Below are 14984 nucleotides of genomic sequence, written 5' to 3' on the forward strand. Positions count from 1 at the left end.
TCATATTTATGGTATCCATTTTTTTAGATTAAGCTTAAAATATCAATAATATCAAATATCACAGCAGATCACAGCACAGATAATGATAAAAAACAGAAAGTGAGAGAAAAAAACACGATGTGAAATGTGCTGTCAATCTGAATCCAGTTTACAGTTGAACCCTTGGAAAATCATCACTTGAGAGCATGTGCCAACATCAGTCATACTGGTAAACACGCACTCTTTGAGTCACATAGCAACACTTGGGTGCGCAGGGTGCTTGTCCCTGTGGACAGAGAAAGTCATGGCACTCCTGCACACAGGCTTCTGTCAAGAGATTTCCTTCCCTCTGTATCTCTGCTTTCTCTGTCTTTAATGAGCAGTCTATGTATTTTCTCCAATACATAATGTCATGACTTAGTCCTAAGTACCAACTCAGGTCTGTCTGTATAGGCTGCCGTGACGGATTAGTCAATAACACAGTGGAGCTGAGTTGAGTATGAGGGCCAGTTCCCATTCCTTCCAACTCATGTTTCATTCTTTGAAGTCAGAGCTTCCTTTGTCACCTGGTCACAGTTCTCAGCTGGTAGATCTCTTGACGCCCTTTTGACCTCATCTGTGTCCACGTCCACGTGTGATCCTGTGGATATGTCTGCTCGTTCATCCGTCTCCGAGTGCGTTTGTGCGTGAACGTGTGCACTTGTGTTTGCTTCTATGTCCACGTCAGCCTCGTGGTCTGACAGACATCCGAGGCCCGTGTGGCAGAGTTGCCGTTCCAGAGCTGTAATCCGTTGTTTGAGGCGCTTCTGCATGGACGCAAACTCTCCAAGCAAGCGAGCGAAGCGCGTTTGCAACACATCCAGAGATGACTCCAGCCTTTCCACCTTCTCTTCGGTATCCATGACACCCAGACCTCCAGAGGCCATGGTTTCATCGAGAAGCCCCTCTTTCGTCAGGATCTCCCTTCCCCGTTCTTCTAGAACCTTTTTTGCATCAGGATACTCTGTCACAGCCTCCATCAAGTCATCTTTGGACAGACAGAACAGGTCGGAGTAGCCAATGCTGCGGATGTTGGCAGTTCGTCTGTTGCCCATTTTACTGCCCTGAATGTTGAGGATGCTGATTTCTCCAAAGCATCCGCCAGCAATCAAAAGAGCATACTGTGTCACCCCATCATCTGCCACTACTGCTAATTTACCCTCCTTTATGATGTACATTTCTTTCCCAATGTCCCCTTTGCGGCATATGTAATCTCCTGGGCTATACACTTGAGGACGAAGCTTCAGCACCAGCTCCACTAACAGCCCAGCCTCACAGTCCTGGAAGATGCGCACCTTCTTCAGTGTGTCCAGATGCACATTGATGGCAATTTCTGCCCGCAGCTTGTCCGGAAGGTTCTTCAGCACTTCCTGCTCATCAACAGCTTTCTGATTGGTCCAGAGATAGTCAAACCATTTTATGACTCGTGTCTCCAGCTCACGGCTAACCTTGCGGAAGTGCATGTAGTGCTTAATGGCATCTATACGGGCTTGGAACTCTGCTCGCGTGGCATTCATGTTAGAGATCATGGAGCCCACATTTCCCACAATAGTGGCAAAGATTAGTACACCCACCAGGAAGTCGAACACCACAAACACATACTCCTCATCCTGGACAGGACCTGGCATCTCTCCTATGGTGGTGAGAGTGAGCGTAGACCAGTATAAGCAGTAGACATAGCTGCGTGTCAGAGACCCGTACTCAGGGTTCGAAATGTTCGGGTAGACCCACTGGTCTGAGCCAAACCCCAGAGATTTTGAGATAGCATAATAGATGCAAGCGTTCCAGTGGATGATGATCAGGATGTAGAGCACCAAGTTGCAGATCCGGAAGATATTCGGGTAGTTGGTGCGTGTCTCAGTGCGGTCGAAGAACTCAAACATACGTGGAAAACGGACCAATCGGTTGAAGCGTAACTGCGGAGTATGGATTCCGGTGCTAAAATAGGCCAGGTCAGTGGGCAACATAGACAGCACATCCAGTTTGAACTGAAGGGTGTGTATGTAGCTGTCCCTCAGCCGGGACAGGTCTTTCACCAGCAGTCCCTGCTCGAGAAATCCTATTGGGAGACAGGAACAGGGTAAGTTGTAAACAGAGAACCAGATGAAAACCACACCAGAATGCTTCTTCTCTTCTCCTCTGATAATGATTTTTAATGATACTTCTTCAATGGTTTTCTAGATGCATTATTTACTTATGGGTATTCCTGTATGAGTTTTACCTGTACGTAAGCGTACAATGGTGTCCAGGATATAGATGGCGTCACAAGAGTAGTCCAGAACCAGCCACATAATAAGGTTTTGGGTTTGAAGCTGGTCAAAACATGCCCTGTAAAAATACAAAAGGAAAATAAACTTTGACTGCTAACTATGGTCTCTTAGTTGTGTTGCTTTGGTGAAAATTGTAATATTACTGCACTGGATTGAAGCAGTCACCCCTGGACTGATTTGAGATTTGAGATTTGAGGTTTACGAACTATACCTGGCCACCAGTAAGACCCAGTTATATAGCACAGCACCGGCAATGACAAACAACCAGCGGTAGTACGCATCATCAGATTGTGACAACACAAATGTTTCTCTCTTCTTCCTGTTGGAAGAATAAAGATTACTAAGTACAGGGACATTCTGCAATTAATACTCTACAAACAAAAAAACTCTATGGAGACAATCATTCTACTGTACTTGAAGGTGGCTTTCTCCATGTTGCCATTGGCATCAGTCTTATTGCTCATGCGACTGGGCGGAGGTCGGAGCTCAGGCCCTCGGAAACGCTCCAGGAAGGAATCTGGACGCGGTTCCTCCTCGATCAAACTGCGATGAGCCCAGTCTCTTAAAGTGACCACCAAAGTCACCAGCCTTGGGGGGAAGAGAAGAAGTAGAAAGAGAGATAAAGAGATTGAAAGGAGAAAGAAGAGTCAAATTAGATGAATGAATGCACTATTTGTATGTAGTGAATAGACAGACATAAAAGTTGAGGTGTAATGTATAAGCTTTAATACCGGGACATGGCGCCTCTCCCTATGAAGGAGCTTCTGGATGGTCCGTCACGAGGGTCCAAGGCTGCAACCCTCTGGAGCTCAGAAGATGTGTCATCACATACTGACTGAGACCTGAAATTCACACGCCAGGTCATGTAGAGTCTCCAGGATTACTTACTAACTTGTGGATACAATCAGAGACACAAAACTCACCGGCTGAATGTGCTTTCTGCTCCGTCAAGATCCAGAGACCCGTCCAATGTGCTCTTCACAGACAAGCGGCGGGAGGACAGGGATCTGTCTACTGCACCCGGCCCCGTCATGATGATGGCTTCTACAGCTGCAGAACATCAGCACAGAATAGAACTGTCGAACTGTCCTTTGTCCATTGTGGATTTAATGAAAATCTGACGATTACTTTTTTTATTTACTTTGCTTTAGTGTTTACTTTTATATTTATTTTGCTGTATATAAATTGAAACACATTCTGTTGTGATGCATACTTAATGGGACCAATTTCTGTGAATTGGCTGGACATAAGGAGTCAAAGAGGTGTGTACTTCTCTGTGTTTTTATGCACTCTGTGTGCATAATTGATTAATAGCCAGATGACCTATTGAAAGTCAAAACAATACTGCCATCAATTTTCTCCTGCAAACATTAGACCCAGGTTGTTGACCTTTGCTTTTCTGTAGATGTGAGAGATACATAACTGTATAAAAATAGGGTAGGTGTTACAGTTTACATCCTGCCCAAGGATATGAGAAACATTGCAAAGCAGCTGCTGTGACCCCCAAGCACGTGGTCACCATAATCTCTCAAGTGGTAATCTTATCAGGGTAGCAAAGGAAAGGTCCACACCTCAGACACCTGCTCAGGGGTCAGGAAATCAACTGAGGTGTAAGTGACAGCTACCAATTGTAGTATGGTAATGGCATGGAAATTGACGGATTATGAAACCATGGGCCCCTGGGCCTGGACGGGTAAAAGGCCCACTTCGCGCGCCAAACAATTCTTGTGCGCTCAAAAAACATGACTTAAATGTAATGACATTGTTTTTCAACAGCACAATAACTTAATTCACCTGTACCTCAACAGGATTTACAGCCCACATACACATTTACTAACACAGCTAACCCTAGGTAAACTCAATTATAGCCAACAGCAAATTAACAAAATACACCACTTCCAACCACAAATAAGAGATACATTTAAGCAACCTCTAATATTGACTATGCAACAAGAAATGCAAAGTTAATAACAGCTACTTCACGCAGACGCTCTGGCTTAGGGGCCCCCTGAGCTCATGGGCCCCTGGGTAATCCATCCCTGGGTAATGGGGTAGGTCATTAAGAACCAACTCAGGCAAAGGGTCAAAGGAACTAATTATCATACAGAAGACCTGATTGCATTAGAAGCCTAGTCAATTTCCATATATATATATATATATAGTAATATATATAGTAATAGTATATAAAAAGTATACAACAGTACATATGGCTAGTTTTAGATGCGTGTGGTTCAGACCTACACCTCTGAATCCGAGTATATTCCACATTCTTCGTTTCTGATTGCTGCATCAACTACGAGAAACAGCCTTTTTTTCTTGGAATGGTGAGCATGTGATTTTTGAAAAAAGGGTGAGTATTCTACTAACCTATTGCTTTGTTTCAGGAAGTCTATACACGTTTAAAACAACCTAGGAAGGACTTTTAAGGACATGGATTGTTTTCTCAACTTTATTCGGTAAGGAGCAGAGGGTGAGCATCCAGGCCGTTCAATTGTGCAGTAGATTCTAAATCAAGTAAATCAGCCCCAAAGTACTCCGTGGCGTCTTCTCTCAGAGGCCAGTATTCAGTTGTAATTCCTCTGTGCTGTTGCTGCCCCATTTCTCATTGAGTATTTTACACTGAGTGACACGGCACCCCTCTAAATGTTATGCGGTGAATGTGTGGTGAAACTATATTGCACTCCTACTATGATCAGTCATGTCTGTGAGGAGACCAGGCCGAGTTGGCATCCCTTGGTGAAAAACAAATTGAATGATAAACAGACCAGATGAGGCTACGATCATGCCACTGCCAAACTGGGATTAGTCAGGACTATGTTTAAGAAAGCCAGCCGCCCTTCGGCCACACACCCATCAAATCATTGCATGTTATCAAGGTCCGTTAGCCATTTTGTATTGATTTTGCACTGTTAGCAACATTAGCAAGAGCAGTTATGGCAAAAAGGACATAGATTAGCCCCCCCCCCGCCCCAAAAAAAGGACCTACATTAGAGGTGCCACTGGAAGTTCTGTGGTAGCAGAGTTGTACCCGAGTAAAAGGGGCTTTTTATGATATATGATTTTAACCTGATTATTCACTACTGGTATTAATATGTGTCTCCAGTGTCCACCTTGAGATTTGATTGAGATCTGATCACTGTGTCCAGCCCACATCATATCCTCCATTTATTTGCTCGGGTCCAAAAAAACAACAGATGGTAGCCATCCGTGAAGCTGTGTTATTGTGTTTGCTTGCTATTCAAATCCTTGCTGGTTTGGAATGGTTGCAGGTGATTATATACTTCCACCCACATAGTTGTTGTGTGTGGATTAACAATGCAGTTGCATTTACACTTATGTTCAGAATGGTCACAATAGGCCTTTTACACCTGGCATTAAAATGTGTTTTGGTCACTGGACTGCAATCAGATAGTGCTTGACCACATGAAAGTACAGGTATTAATGCACTCAAAGCGCATTGAGGATGAACTGTTATCCGATCAGCCAAACCACCTCTGGAGCGAGAAGTGAGAAAATGAGGTTAGCAAGCGCACACACAAGACCAGTGGGCAGGGCCGGCGATTGCAATAGGCGAGCTAGGCGACTGCCTAGGGCGACAAATGGGTTGGGGGCGCCCTCTAGCGTCGCCCTTGGACCTACTTCCCATTAATCATAGTTAGAATAACAAGCAAATAAAAACATGTTTATTAATCATGATCATCCGAGGGCGCCTCTTCAGCCCTACGTTTACTTCAACCTGATTTTTAGATTGAATTGATGGTTATTGTCGATAGGGGGGGGGGGGGGGGGGGGGCGGTTGTGTTAAGTTACGTTACGTTAGTTATGTGAGGGCTCCTGCACATTGCCAGGGTGGGGTGAGCCGTGAGCGTGTCAGCTACGTGACATTCGCAAAAATGAAGCGGTCAATACCATCTGGAGCACAGGGACGAAAACGAAGAAAGGAAGAAGAGGAAAAGAAAGCCAAGTATAGAGGTAAGTCTTCTCATCTCAGCCATTAAGGTGTCAAACGGAATACATGTAGTATTGTGCATCACCTAATATTGGACGTTTCATTGCTGTCACTTAGGCTAGCTATAGCTAGCTAGCGACTGTTACTTTGCTAATTTGCTACGTAGGCTATTACTAGCAAACGTAACTTCACTGATAACCTACATGGATGTAAATGTCAAAAGACCAGTATCTGGATAACGTATGCTAGTTATGAAAAGTACAGTTGCTGTCTACATTAATTATAAATGGCATAAGTTCTGTTTAGTGACTGTTCACAACTAGCAGGTGCACACACAGTAACCATTTTGGGGATAGTGGTGGTGTTCACCCTTCTGTACAGTTCCTCCCCAGGAATATACTAAACATTTTGTTTATTTTTGTTTTAAATTGGCCAGATGCACTCAGGCAATTTTTGCAGAGGCCGCTGTAGAAAGGACGCCTGATTCGCCTCCCTCTGAACTTTGTAAGTAGCCCACACAACTAGTACTACTGTTGCTGTTTTTGTTATTATTATTATTATTAGCAATTATTACTTTAATAATCACATCACATTAATACTACTAATTGTAATCAGTAGCCTAGTATTATTTAGCCTTGTGGCAGTAATTGTAATATATCTACTACAAGTTACATGGTCAGATAAAATGTATTTGTACAATGCAACTATGTGGTAGGATGATAGAAATGACCAAATGCAACTGTGTAACGAACAGCATGGATGAACTCTGTGTTTAAATACAGCTGCAGGAGAAGGGACATCCAGTAGTACTCAAGGGGCCAGTAACACACAGGCCAGGAACACACAGCCTGCATCAGGTGAGTCTATTTAATAGTATTTATTCAAGCCACATCCATACCTTAAAGTACAATAGAAACATGTTAGCATGTATTAAATACAATAGCTTGTTTTCTTAAAGAAGTTCAACCACATTCATGATCATTTCACTTATTATATTAAACACTGCTTGTCTGGCTATACAATATGCTTGAATACAGGTGAAGGTGAAGGGACATCCAGGACCACATCAAGCACTCTGGGCACCAGTGAAACTACACTGCCGCCTGCAGACACCTCACCCTCCACAATTCCTGCTATCCAGAGAGAACCTATAGCTCCTGCTGACTGGCCAGCTGTGATCCGGTAAGGACAGAGTTAGTTTGCAGAGGACCATACCAGACCAGTCCAGACTTTACATTTCCAAAAAGAGATGATGGGAGAAGCTGCCACCACAACCACTTCTACAGGAAATTAGTAAATGGGGAGAAAATCAAGAGAAGCTGGCTTGTATATTCAAGGAAAAACAATACTCTGTATTGCTTCTGCTGCAAGCTCTTTTCACAGAAAAATGACCACCTCATTAGGAGTGGCCTAAATGACTGGAAGAATTGTAGTGAGGTATTTGAGATATTTTGTAGAGGTACGTACAGTATCCATAAAAGCACTTTTGTTTGTAGAGGGTATAGTTAGGGTATTGAGGGTCATAATTTGCTTAAATGTCCTTACAGGTGCTTAAGAGTGTTTTGCACAGTTTATGGAGTTAACTTAATCCTAACTTTGAGTGTGTAATAAATTATTTAAACTAATAAAAAAGAAAATGTTCTGAAACTATTCTGGTGTTTGTTGTCCATGCAACATTTATTGTTGAACTGCAATATAGAATAGTATAAGTGGGTGAAAAAACTGCTATGCAAAGTTAAGTGATGTTAAGTATTGTGTGTGTGTGGGGGGGGGCGCAAAACTCAATCTCGCCTAGGGCAACCAAAGGGCTAGAGCCGGCCCTGCCAGTGGGGATACATCAACCACAACACTTCTGTTGGATTTAGTTTTTTCGAGGAGGCTGTGGTCTGAGGCTGCTGAAAAAGCGAGCCGGTGGTCACGGCTCTCACAGATATTTAGGGACATATGAATGAACTGCTTTTACGTGAAAAAGCCTGTTGTTGCATGACGTTTCGGTGCCTAAGGTGACCCGGCTTAGTATCCCATTTCATTCCCTTACCCTAATCCTCTCTCCCAAACCCGAGAAAGTTGTTTTATTCTAGTAGTAAATGACCCATACACAGGGACCCCATGATAAGTTACCCATTGAGACTGGGCGAGGACCTGTGTGTGCTCTGGTGACGGGTCCAATGATGGGTAAGACTCCGTAATGGCCACAGAGGGGGGAAACCTAAAGCAGGACACCACCACTTGGCACCGCTTTCAAAGGTGTGACAGAGAGAAAGTTAATGTGATGCTATGTAAAAGGAGGGGATTGTAAAATATTACAGAATATATTACCCACAAATATGAGGAATATTGCAGAGCACATACACATTACAGTGTCAATGGTGTCCATATATATACAGTGGGGAAAATAAGTATTTGACCCCCTGCAGAAAACTGCATTTTATAACAGTTATGAATTGATATTGGTATTTGAACCCCTACCAAACAGCAAGAATTCTGGCTCCCATAGACCAGTTATGTGCCCAAGAAGCACACAGATTAGTCCTCATTAGGCCTAACAAGGTACACCTGATCTCAACTGGTGACGTGTATAAAAGAAAACTGTCCAAAGAATCATACTTCACACCTTCAACCTTACCACCATGGGCAAGACCAAAGAGTTGTCCAAGGACGTCAGAGATAAGATTGTAGACCTGCACAAGGCTGGAATGGGTTACAAAACCATCGGCAAGCAGCTTGGTGAGAAGCAGACAACTATTGGTGCGATTATTCGCAAATGGAAGCAACACCAAACAACTGTCAATCGCTCTAGGTCTTGGGCTCCATGCAAGATATCCCCTCGTGCGATATCGGTGATCATCCGAAAGGTGCAGAATAACCCCAGAACCACACAGGGGGAGCTGGTGAATGATCTCAAGGCAGCTGGGACCACAATCACCAAGAAAGCCATTGGCAACACACTACGCCGTAATGGTTTGAAGTACTGCAGCACTCGCAAGGTCCCCCTGCTCAATGAAGCACATGTACAGGGCCGTCTGAAGTTTGCCAATGAACACTTGAATGATTCTAAGGAAGATTGGGAGACAGGATGTGGTCAGATAAGACCAAAATCAAGCTCTTTGGCATCAACTCGACTTGCTGAATGCTGAATATGACCCCAAGAACACCATCCCCACTGTCAAGCATGGAGGTGGAAACATTATGCTTTGGGGCTGTTTCTCGGCCAAGGGTACAGGACGACTCCACCGCATCGAGGGGACTATGGATGGGGCCATGTACCGTAGAATATTGGGCTTGAACCTCATTCCCTCATTCCCTCCCATTGAAAACGCAACCTTAAGGATTTGGAGAGGATCTGCAAATAGGAGTGGACCAAAATCCCTCCTGAGATGTGTGCAAACCTGGTGACCAACTACAAGAAACGTCTGACGTCTGTGCTTGCCAACAAGGGTTATTCCACCAAGTGTTAAGTCATGTTTTTCTGGGGGTTCAAATACTTATTTGCCGCGACAAATGCAAATCAATTCATAACTGTTATAAAATGCAGTTTTCTGGATGTTTTTGTTGATATTCTGTCTCTCACTGTTAAAATAGACCTACCATTACAATTATAGATCTCACATTTGTTTGCAAGTGGCCAAACTTGCGAAAGCGGCAGGGGGTCAAATACTTATTTTCCCCACTGCATATAACTAAAGACCTGAATTTGTTATTTGCACCGGGAGGCCTTTGTTTGGTGTGAGATGGCAAATGCAACAGTTTCAGGTACATGTTTAACGCATGTGAAAGTCCATGATGCCCTTCAACAAACAATAGATTCTCTTGAGATCAACAATTATTGTTCTGAATCGTACTGCTGATTGTCTCTCTTGTTCATCTGGGAGTTTAAATCCATGCAACATAACATACCAGTAGTTAGGAAGCAGACGTGCGTGTCACTGTGCACCTGATGAGTAAAACGTCTGTGACTCCAGGTTTGATGAGAGCTATGGGACAGAAAGCCGGGGAGGTTGGCTACAAACAGCCCCCACTCGGGGCTGCTGTTGCTATCGTGACAACCACGGCATCTACAGCAACATGGCATCTCTGTCAGCTATGATATAACCATCCCTCCCATCTTTTAAAGCAAGAATATGGATATGCTGAAATTGTGTTGGAGAAAGGAGTATATAGAAAAAATAAATAGCATGGAAGGGAACAAATACAATCCGGAAATATAAAGTAGTAGCAGAAGAAGTGGTCCTACATTACAGTAAAACGATATGGTCATACTACCATGGCTGAGACGACTACATATACATTGTCTGTGATGTCTGAAGAGAATTGTTGGTTGCATGGATGAATGGTTGACAGTCAGGTTGATAGAGGAAATGACAGGGTATTTAAACAAATGTTACCAGTGTTTTGCTAATTGGCTGGTAATTATGGGAACCCCAGACAACCCTGAATATGCTGAGCTGCTTAGATTTCCCCTGGGTTCCCTGCTTGGCTAACAACACGGCTCTCTCAACTGTCTCACACTTAAACATTGAAGAGTAAGTACTGCAACACCATCACAACACACACACACACACGTACATATAAGCAATGACACATTTCTGAGTAGAATTTCTGTATTGGATACAATTATGCACTTACCTTTGATCACTCTCTTGCTCAAAATGGCCAAGTCCTTGTGAAAAATGGATAAACATATGCAAAACATTTGAACCTAAATCTCATCCTGGAGATCCTATTGTAAGACTCCATCCAGCAAACTCCAGCGAGATATAACAAAACTTGACTGACTCAGTTTAATCCCCTTTTAAAATCTATCCACCACACATTTCAGCCATTAGAACCAGTCAGTGAGTTAACAGGTATTTTCTGGACTGTGAAACGGGAAAAGAAAGATAGAGGGAAGAACACGAGGGGGGGGGGGGGGTAGGTTGGCAAAGGAGGAAAGAAAAACAGGAGGATGATTTGCTGATCAATTCCCACTGTACTCAATTGTCCCTCCTCTTTCCTCCCGCTCCGTCTCCACCATCTCAGGTTCTCAGTGGTGCATGTATCTGTGGCTGCCCTGAGTAATAAGAGGCATGCTTGATCGGAGTCAACTTGTGCTTTTCTTGTGGAACTAATGAAGACCCTGCAGACTTAACTCAAACCCTTCTCTCTACCTTACAAGGCTGCCTACGCAGAGATGGGTGAAACATCTGGAAAATGGAAGGTTTTAGGTAATGTTATACTCAGGTGATTCACATTTAACATTGGTGATTAAAGGCATACAATTCACAAACACATTTAAAAGTGACAAAATATTTATTGCATAGTAATACAAGAGATACATCCATTCTTTTCCAAAAAAAGGCACCAACATTGAGTATCTAGCATAAAGAAATGAGCGTGATCATAGAGTAGTCACATGAATATATACATTATAGATATGTACAGTACACTGCAATATAAAATGCAGAGCTAGAACTTTGAGAGGCAGCTTTATTATAGATTTTCACCAACAGACTGAACTTGGCCACTTCAGGGGGAAAGTGTAAAAAAATAAAAAAATAATAATAATTTAAAAACAGTAAATATATTTCTATTTACCAGAAATCGTAGCTTTAGTGTTGTATGGCACAAAAAAAAAGACCAGGAAGGAGAATTTTTTCATTACACTTTAACTCATATACAATATTCCTGAACTGAATCTTTTGCAAACTATTTTACCCATACACCAATCCCACTTGCATTCGCCACATTGCTTTTAGATAAAAAAAAATGCCAATCAAGCAAGCAAGCATTCAGACAAACAGACAGATGCTCACACATCCAACAGGTTTAATGGCAGTTCTATTACACCTGGTCCCGTAGCTTGGCAAGTCTGGAAGACAACTCATCCTACAAACATAAGAAAAGGTTGGAGAGCTGAAGAAATCTCATTCTTAAAATCACAAAAATCAATCTTCTGAAAATTAATTAGATTGAAATGACAAGGCATCTTGCACAGTGAGTTGTACTACTTGTCTCGCAAATCTGATTTCATATGCTGTCTTCATAGTGTCTTTTCAATCGAAATGGAATCCATTACATAATACATAATGTTCACTCCTTTAAGGGATAAAAAGTCTATCCCTATCAAGTACGAGTTAGATTTCGGCTTTCCTACCTGCTCTGTAGATGCCACACTTGCACCTGCAAGGGATCCTTTTTGACCTTCTGGGAGCTCCATATTCAGATCCAGTCTGTTACAAGTGCAAGCACACACACAAACGTAAAAAAAAATATATAACTTTCAGTATTATGCTTGTTTTAGTGTGTGTGTGTGTGTGTGTGTGTGTGTGTGTGTGTGTGTGGGCGTGAGAGAGGATGAGCGAGGCAAATGTATGAAACATAAACCATGTGTGTGCTCGCAAATGTTAGAAACACTTGCCCTGCTTCATCTGCCATCTCCTTCATCATATTATCCACTTGACCCTGAAACAACAGACAATGGCGTGCGTTATGAATGTCCTGGAACATTCCAATCACATCATTACATATGCAAAAGCATGCAGATGGAAAGTGAAACCCTGTGACGGTGACTGATATGCGAGTATGTGGCTGCTGGTGATACCTGCGGGGTGGTCAGGGTGGTTGTGCTGCTCATGGTGTCCTCCATCTGAGCGGTCTGGACATCCAAAGTCTCAAACTGGCGTTCAAATTTATCCATCAAAGACGAGATCTGCTCAATGATCAAAACACTACATTATCGTTTAAATAATCTCACTATACACACACGGAGAGAGAACTGATAGGTGACACGGCATTCACAAGACAAGATTTAAGAAAACACTACCTTAGGCAGGTGACAATATAAATCACAGGGAATATATAACTAATTAAATTGTAGATACCTCTGCAGATCAACCAAAGACACTGAAATAATGACTTGTGCTGAGATAAAGCCAGGAGCTGGACTCAAACACAGATCCATCTGGATGTCAGATGTTGCCAATGCCCCCAGAGCTACTGTCATCCCAACAACCCATTTTTTTGTGATGTGACAGTATCAAACAGGGGCAGGGAAGATAACATTTCAAGTTCCAGGAATGGAACATTCTGCAGAGCTTTCCACCTAAATAATGACAACATGGGAGCATTACCTTCTCCAGATTCATGGACTTCATGACAGCATCCATTCCCTTAACGACACCAGCCATGTCCTTTGTTACCTGTGACAGAGGTTTAAGTTATGCCAGGTCTACACCAAAACAATTTTGAGAACGTACAGATGTGAGACACAACATAGAAAATATAATGATAGTTCAAGCTTTGATGGACTGTGATGCAAATATGTTGTTACACAGTGAATCCCTTTAACAGTGTGCATTTACCTTGTTCATAGTAAGAGCGGTCTGAACTCTTGCTGCTACCGCATCGACACGTGCACTCATCCGGAGGAAGTTCACGGATTGATTTTTCTGCCGAATGGCATTTTCAGCGTGGATGCGTGCTACCTCCATGTTTCCCTTTTGGATAGCCTAAAATAGTCCAAATGGATATACATCAGATATAAGAACGCTGACTGCCAAGTAAGAAAACATGTACATTAGGCTACATCAGATACAGTCTTACCTTCTTCACTTTGGTCTTTTCGACTTTCTCATCTTTGTCACATTTTTTGGAGCTCCGCTGTAGCTCTTTGGCAGCAAACTTTAGGTTGAACAGATGTTCTGGAGGAAGTTAAGTTTATTTTGTCTTCTGTAGGGCCTACCAACAGCAATTATATTGACATTTTTAATTTAATGAGTGGCTTGGATTTTTCAATAGGTTATCCAACACCTTTGCCCAGATGACTTATCAGACTGCAGTTACTTAAGTTACTTAACCGGTAACGCGACTGTGGACACATACGTCACAGTTCAGTGCGGAAGTGTTTTCGGAAAAAAACTGGGCCCAACACTACAGATACCAAGATATGCTGAGCAAGCTCGATAATACTTTTTACAAATTAGAAATTATAAGAAGTCTAAAACTCATTGCCTCATCCTAATCTGAATTATATTAGACTCATTAAAGACACGACAATCATTACACGCTCACCAAAATGGAAAAACAAAAATGTTTACTTCCTCCGAGTCTGATCACCAACGCTAGATGGGCAGTGAATTCAGCTACATGTTATTAAAAGACATTGGGGTATTGCCCACATTATTCTGTTGTAAGCTGTGATGTAACATATAAACTCATAAACATATTGCTCAAATGAAGTTACCAAAAGAATCTCGCCGATGCGTCACGACACATCCATCATTTCACCTGGCCACAACATTCACTTTCATCTCGTCTTTCATGTAACCTAATCTTAGGAAAGGATACTATCCAAGTTCGGCATGTTGAAACTTTCTTTGAAGCGGTTTCTAGACTTTCAGACAGACCTTCGATTTGTTTTCAGTCCTCTTGGTGGTCCTCAGTGGCCGTGTATTGCATGCAAATACTTCCGTGTTGGACTGAGCAAATTATACGTCATGATCACATGTTCTGAAGTAAATGTTTGATGACGTCATTTCCCAAAGATTCTCAATGTACACTCCTAATTCAAGCCTGTGGTAGGCCTAGCCTTTTATATCTCCGCCTATATATGTATTTTCAGCAGCAAGTCTTACAGATAGCCAAACCTAAGTAGTTTATCTAAAGAATTACTTAATGTGTCCATTTCAAACAAATTACAAATCGTTACAATAGATGCTGGATATTTCACCCCCTTTTCTGACAGAAAATATGTAGAGGTGACATGAAAA

At 42.5% G+C, this 14984-nt stretch overlaps 2 protein-coding genes across 2 annotated transcripts; both read right to left on the reverse strand.

Moving 5' to 3' along the window:
- Positions 1 to 506: 506 nt before the first annotated feature.
- On the reverse strand, positions 507 to 3321 carry cnga2b (cyclic nucleotide gated channel subunit alpha 2b). Its single transcript, XM_031571274.1, has 6 exons — positions 3212 to 3321; positions 3020 to 3130; positions 2703 to 2876; positions 2500 to 2607; positions 2240 to 2346; positions 507 to 2077 (listed from the first exon to the last, which is right to left on the reverse strand). The coding sequence occupies exons 1-6, from the start codon at positions 3319 to 3321 to the stop codon at positions 507 to 509; spliced, it is 2181 nt and encodes a 726-aa protein (XP_031427134.1).
- Positions 3322 to 11507: 8186 nt separating this feature from the next.
- On the reverse strand, positions 11508 to 14854 carry LOC105893229 (charged multivesicular body protein 1b-like). The gene is made up of 8 exons (XM_012819611.3): positions 14563 to 14854; positions 13819 to 13916; positions 13578 to 13724; positions 13347 to 13415; positions 12818 to 12925; positions 12635 to 12678; positions 12371 to 12446; positions 11508 to 12102 (listed from the first exon to the last, which is right to left on the reverse strand). The coding sequence occupies exons 1-8, from the start codon at positions 14576 to 14578 to the stop codon at positions 12058 to 12060; spliced, it is 603 nt and encodes a 200-aa protein (XP_012675065.1). The 5' UTR covers positions 14579 to 14854; the 3' UTR covers positions 11508 to 12057.
- Between the last annotated feature and the right edge of the window lie 130 nt (positions 14855 to 14984).

The sequence above is a fragment of the Clupea harengus genome, chromosome 8, assembly GCF_900700415.2.
Source record: "Clupea harengus chromosome 8, Ch_v2.0.2, whole genome shotgun sequence".
Taxonomy (NCBI): domain Eukaryota; kingdom Metazoa; phylum Chordata; class Actinopteri; order Clupeiformes; family Clupeidae; genus Clupea; species Clupea harengus.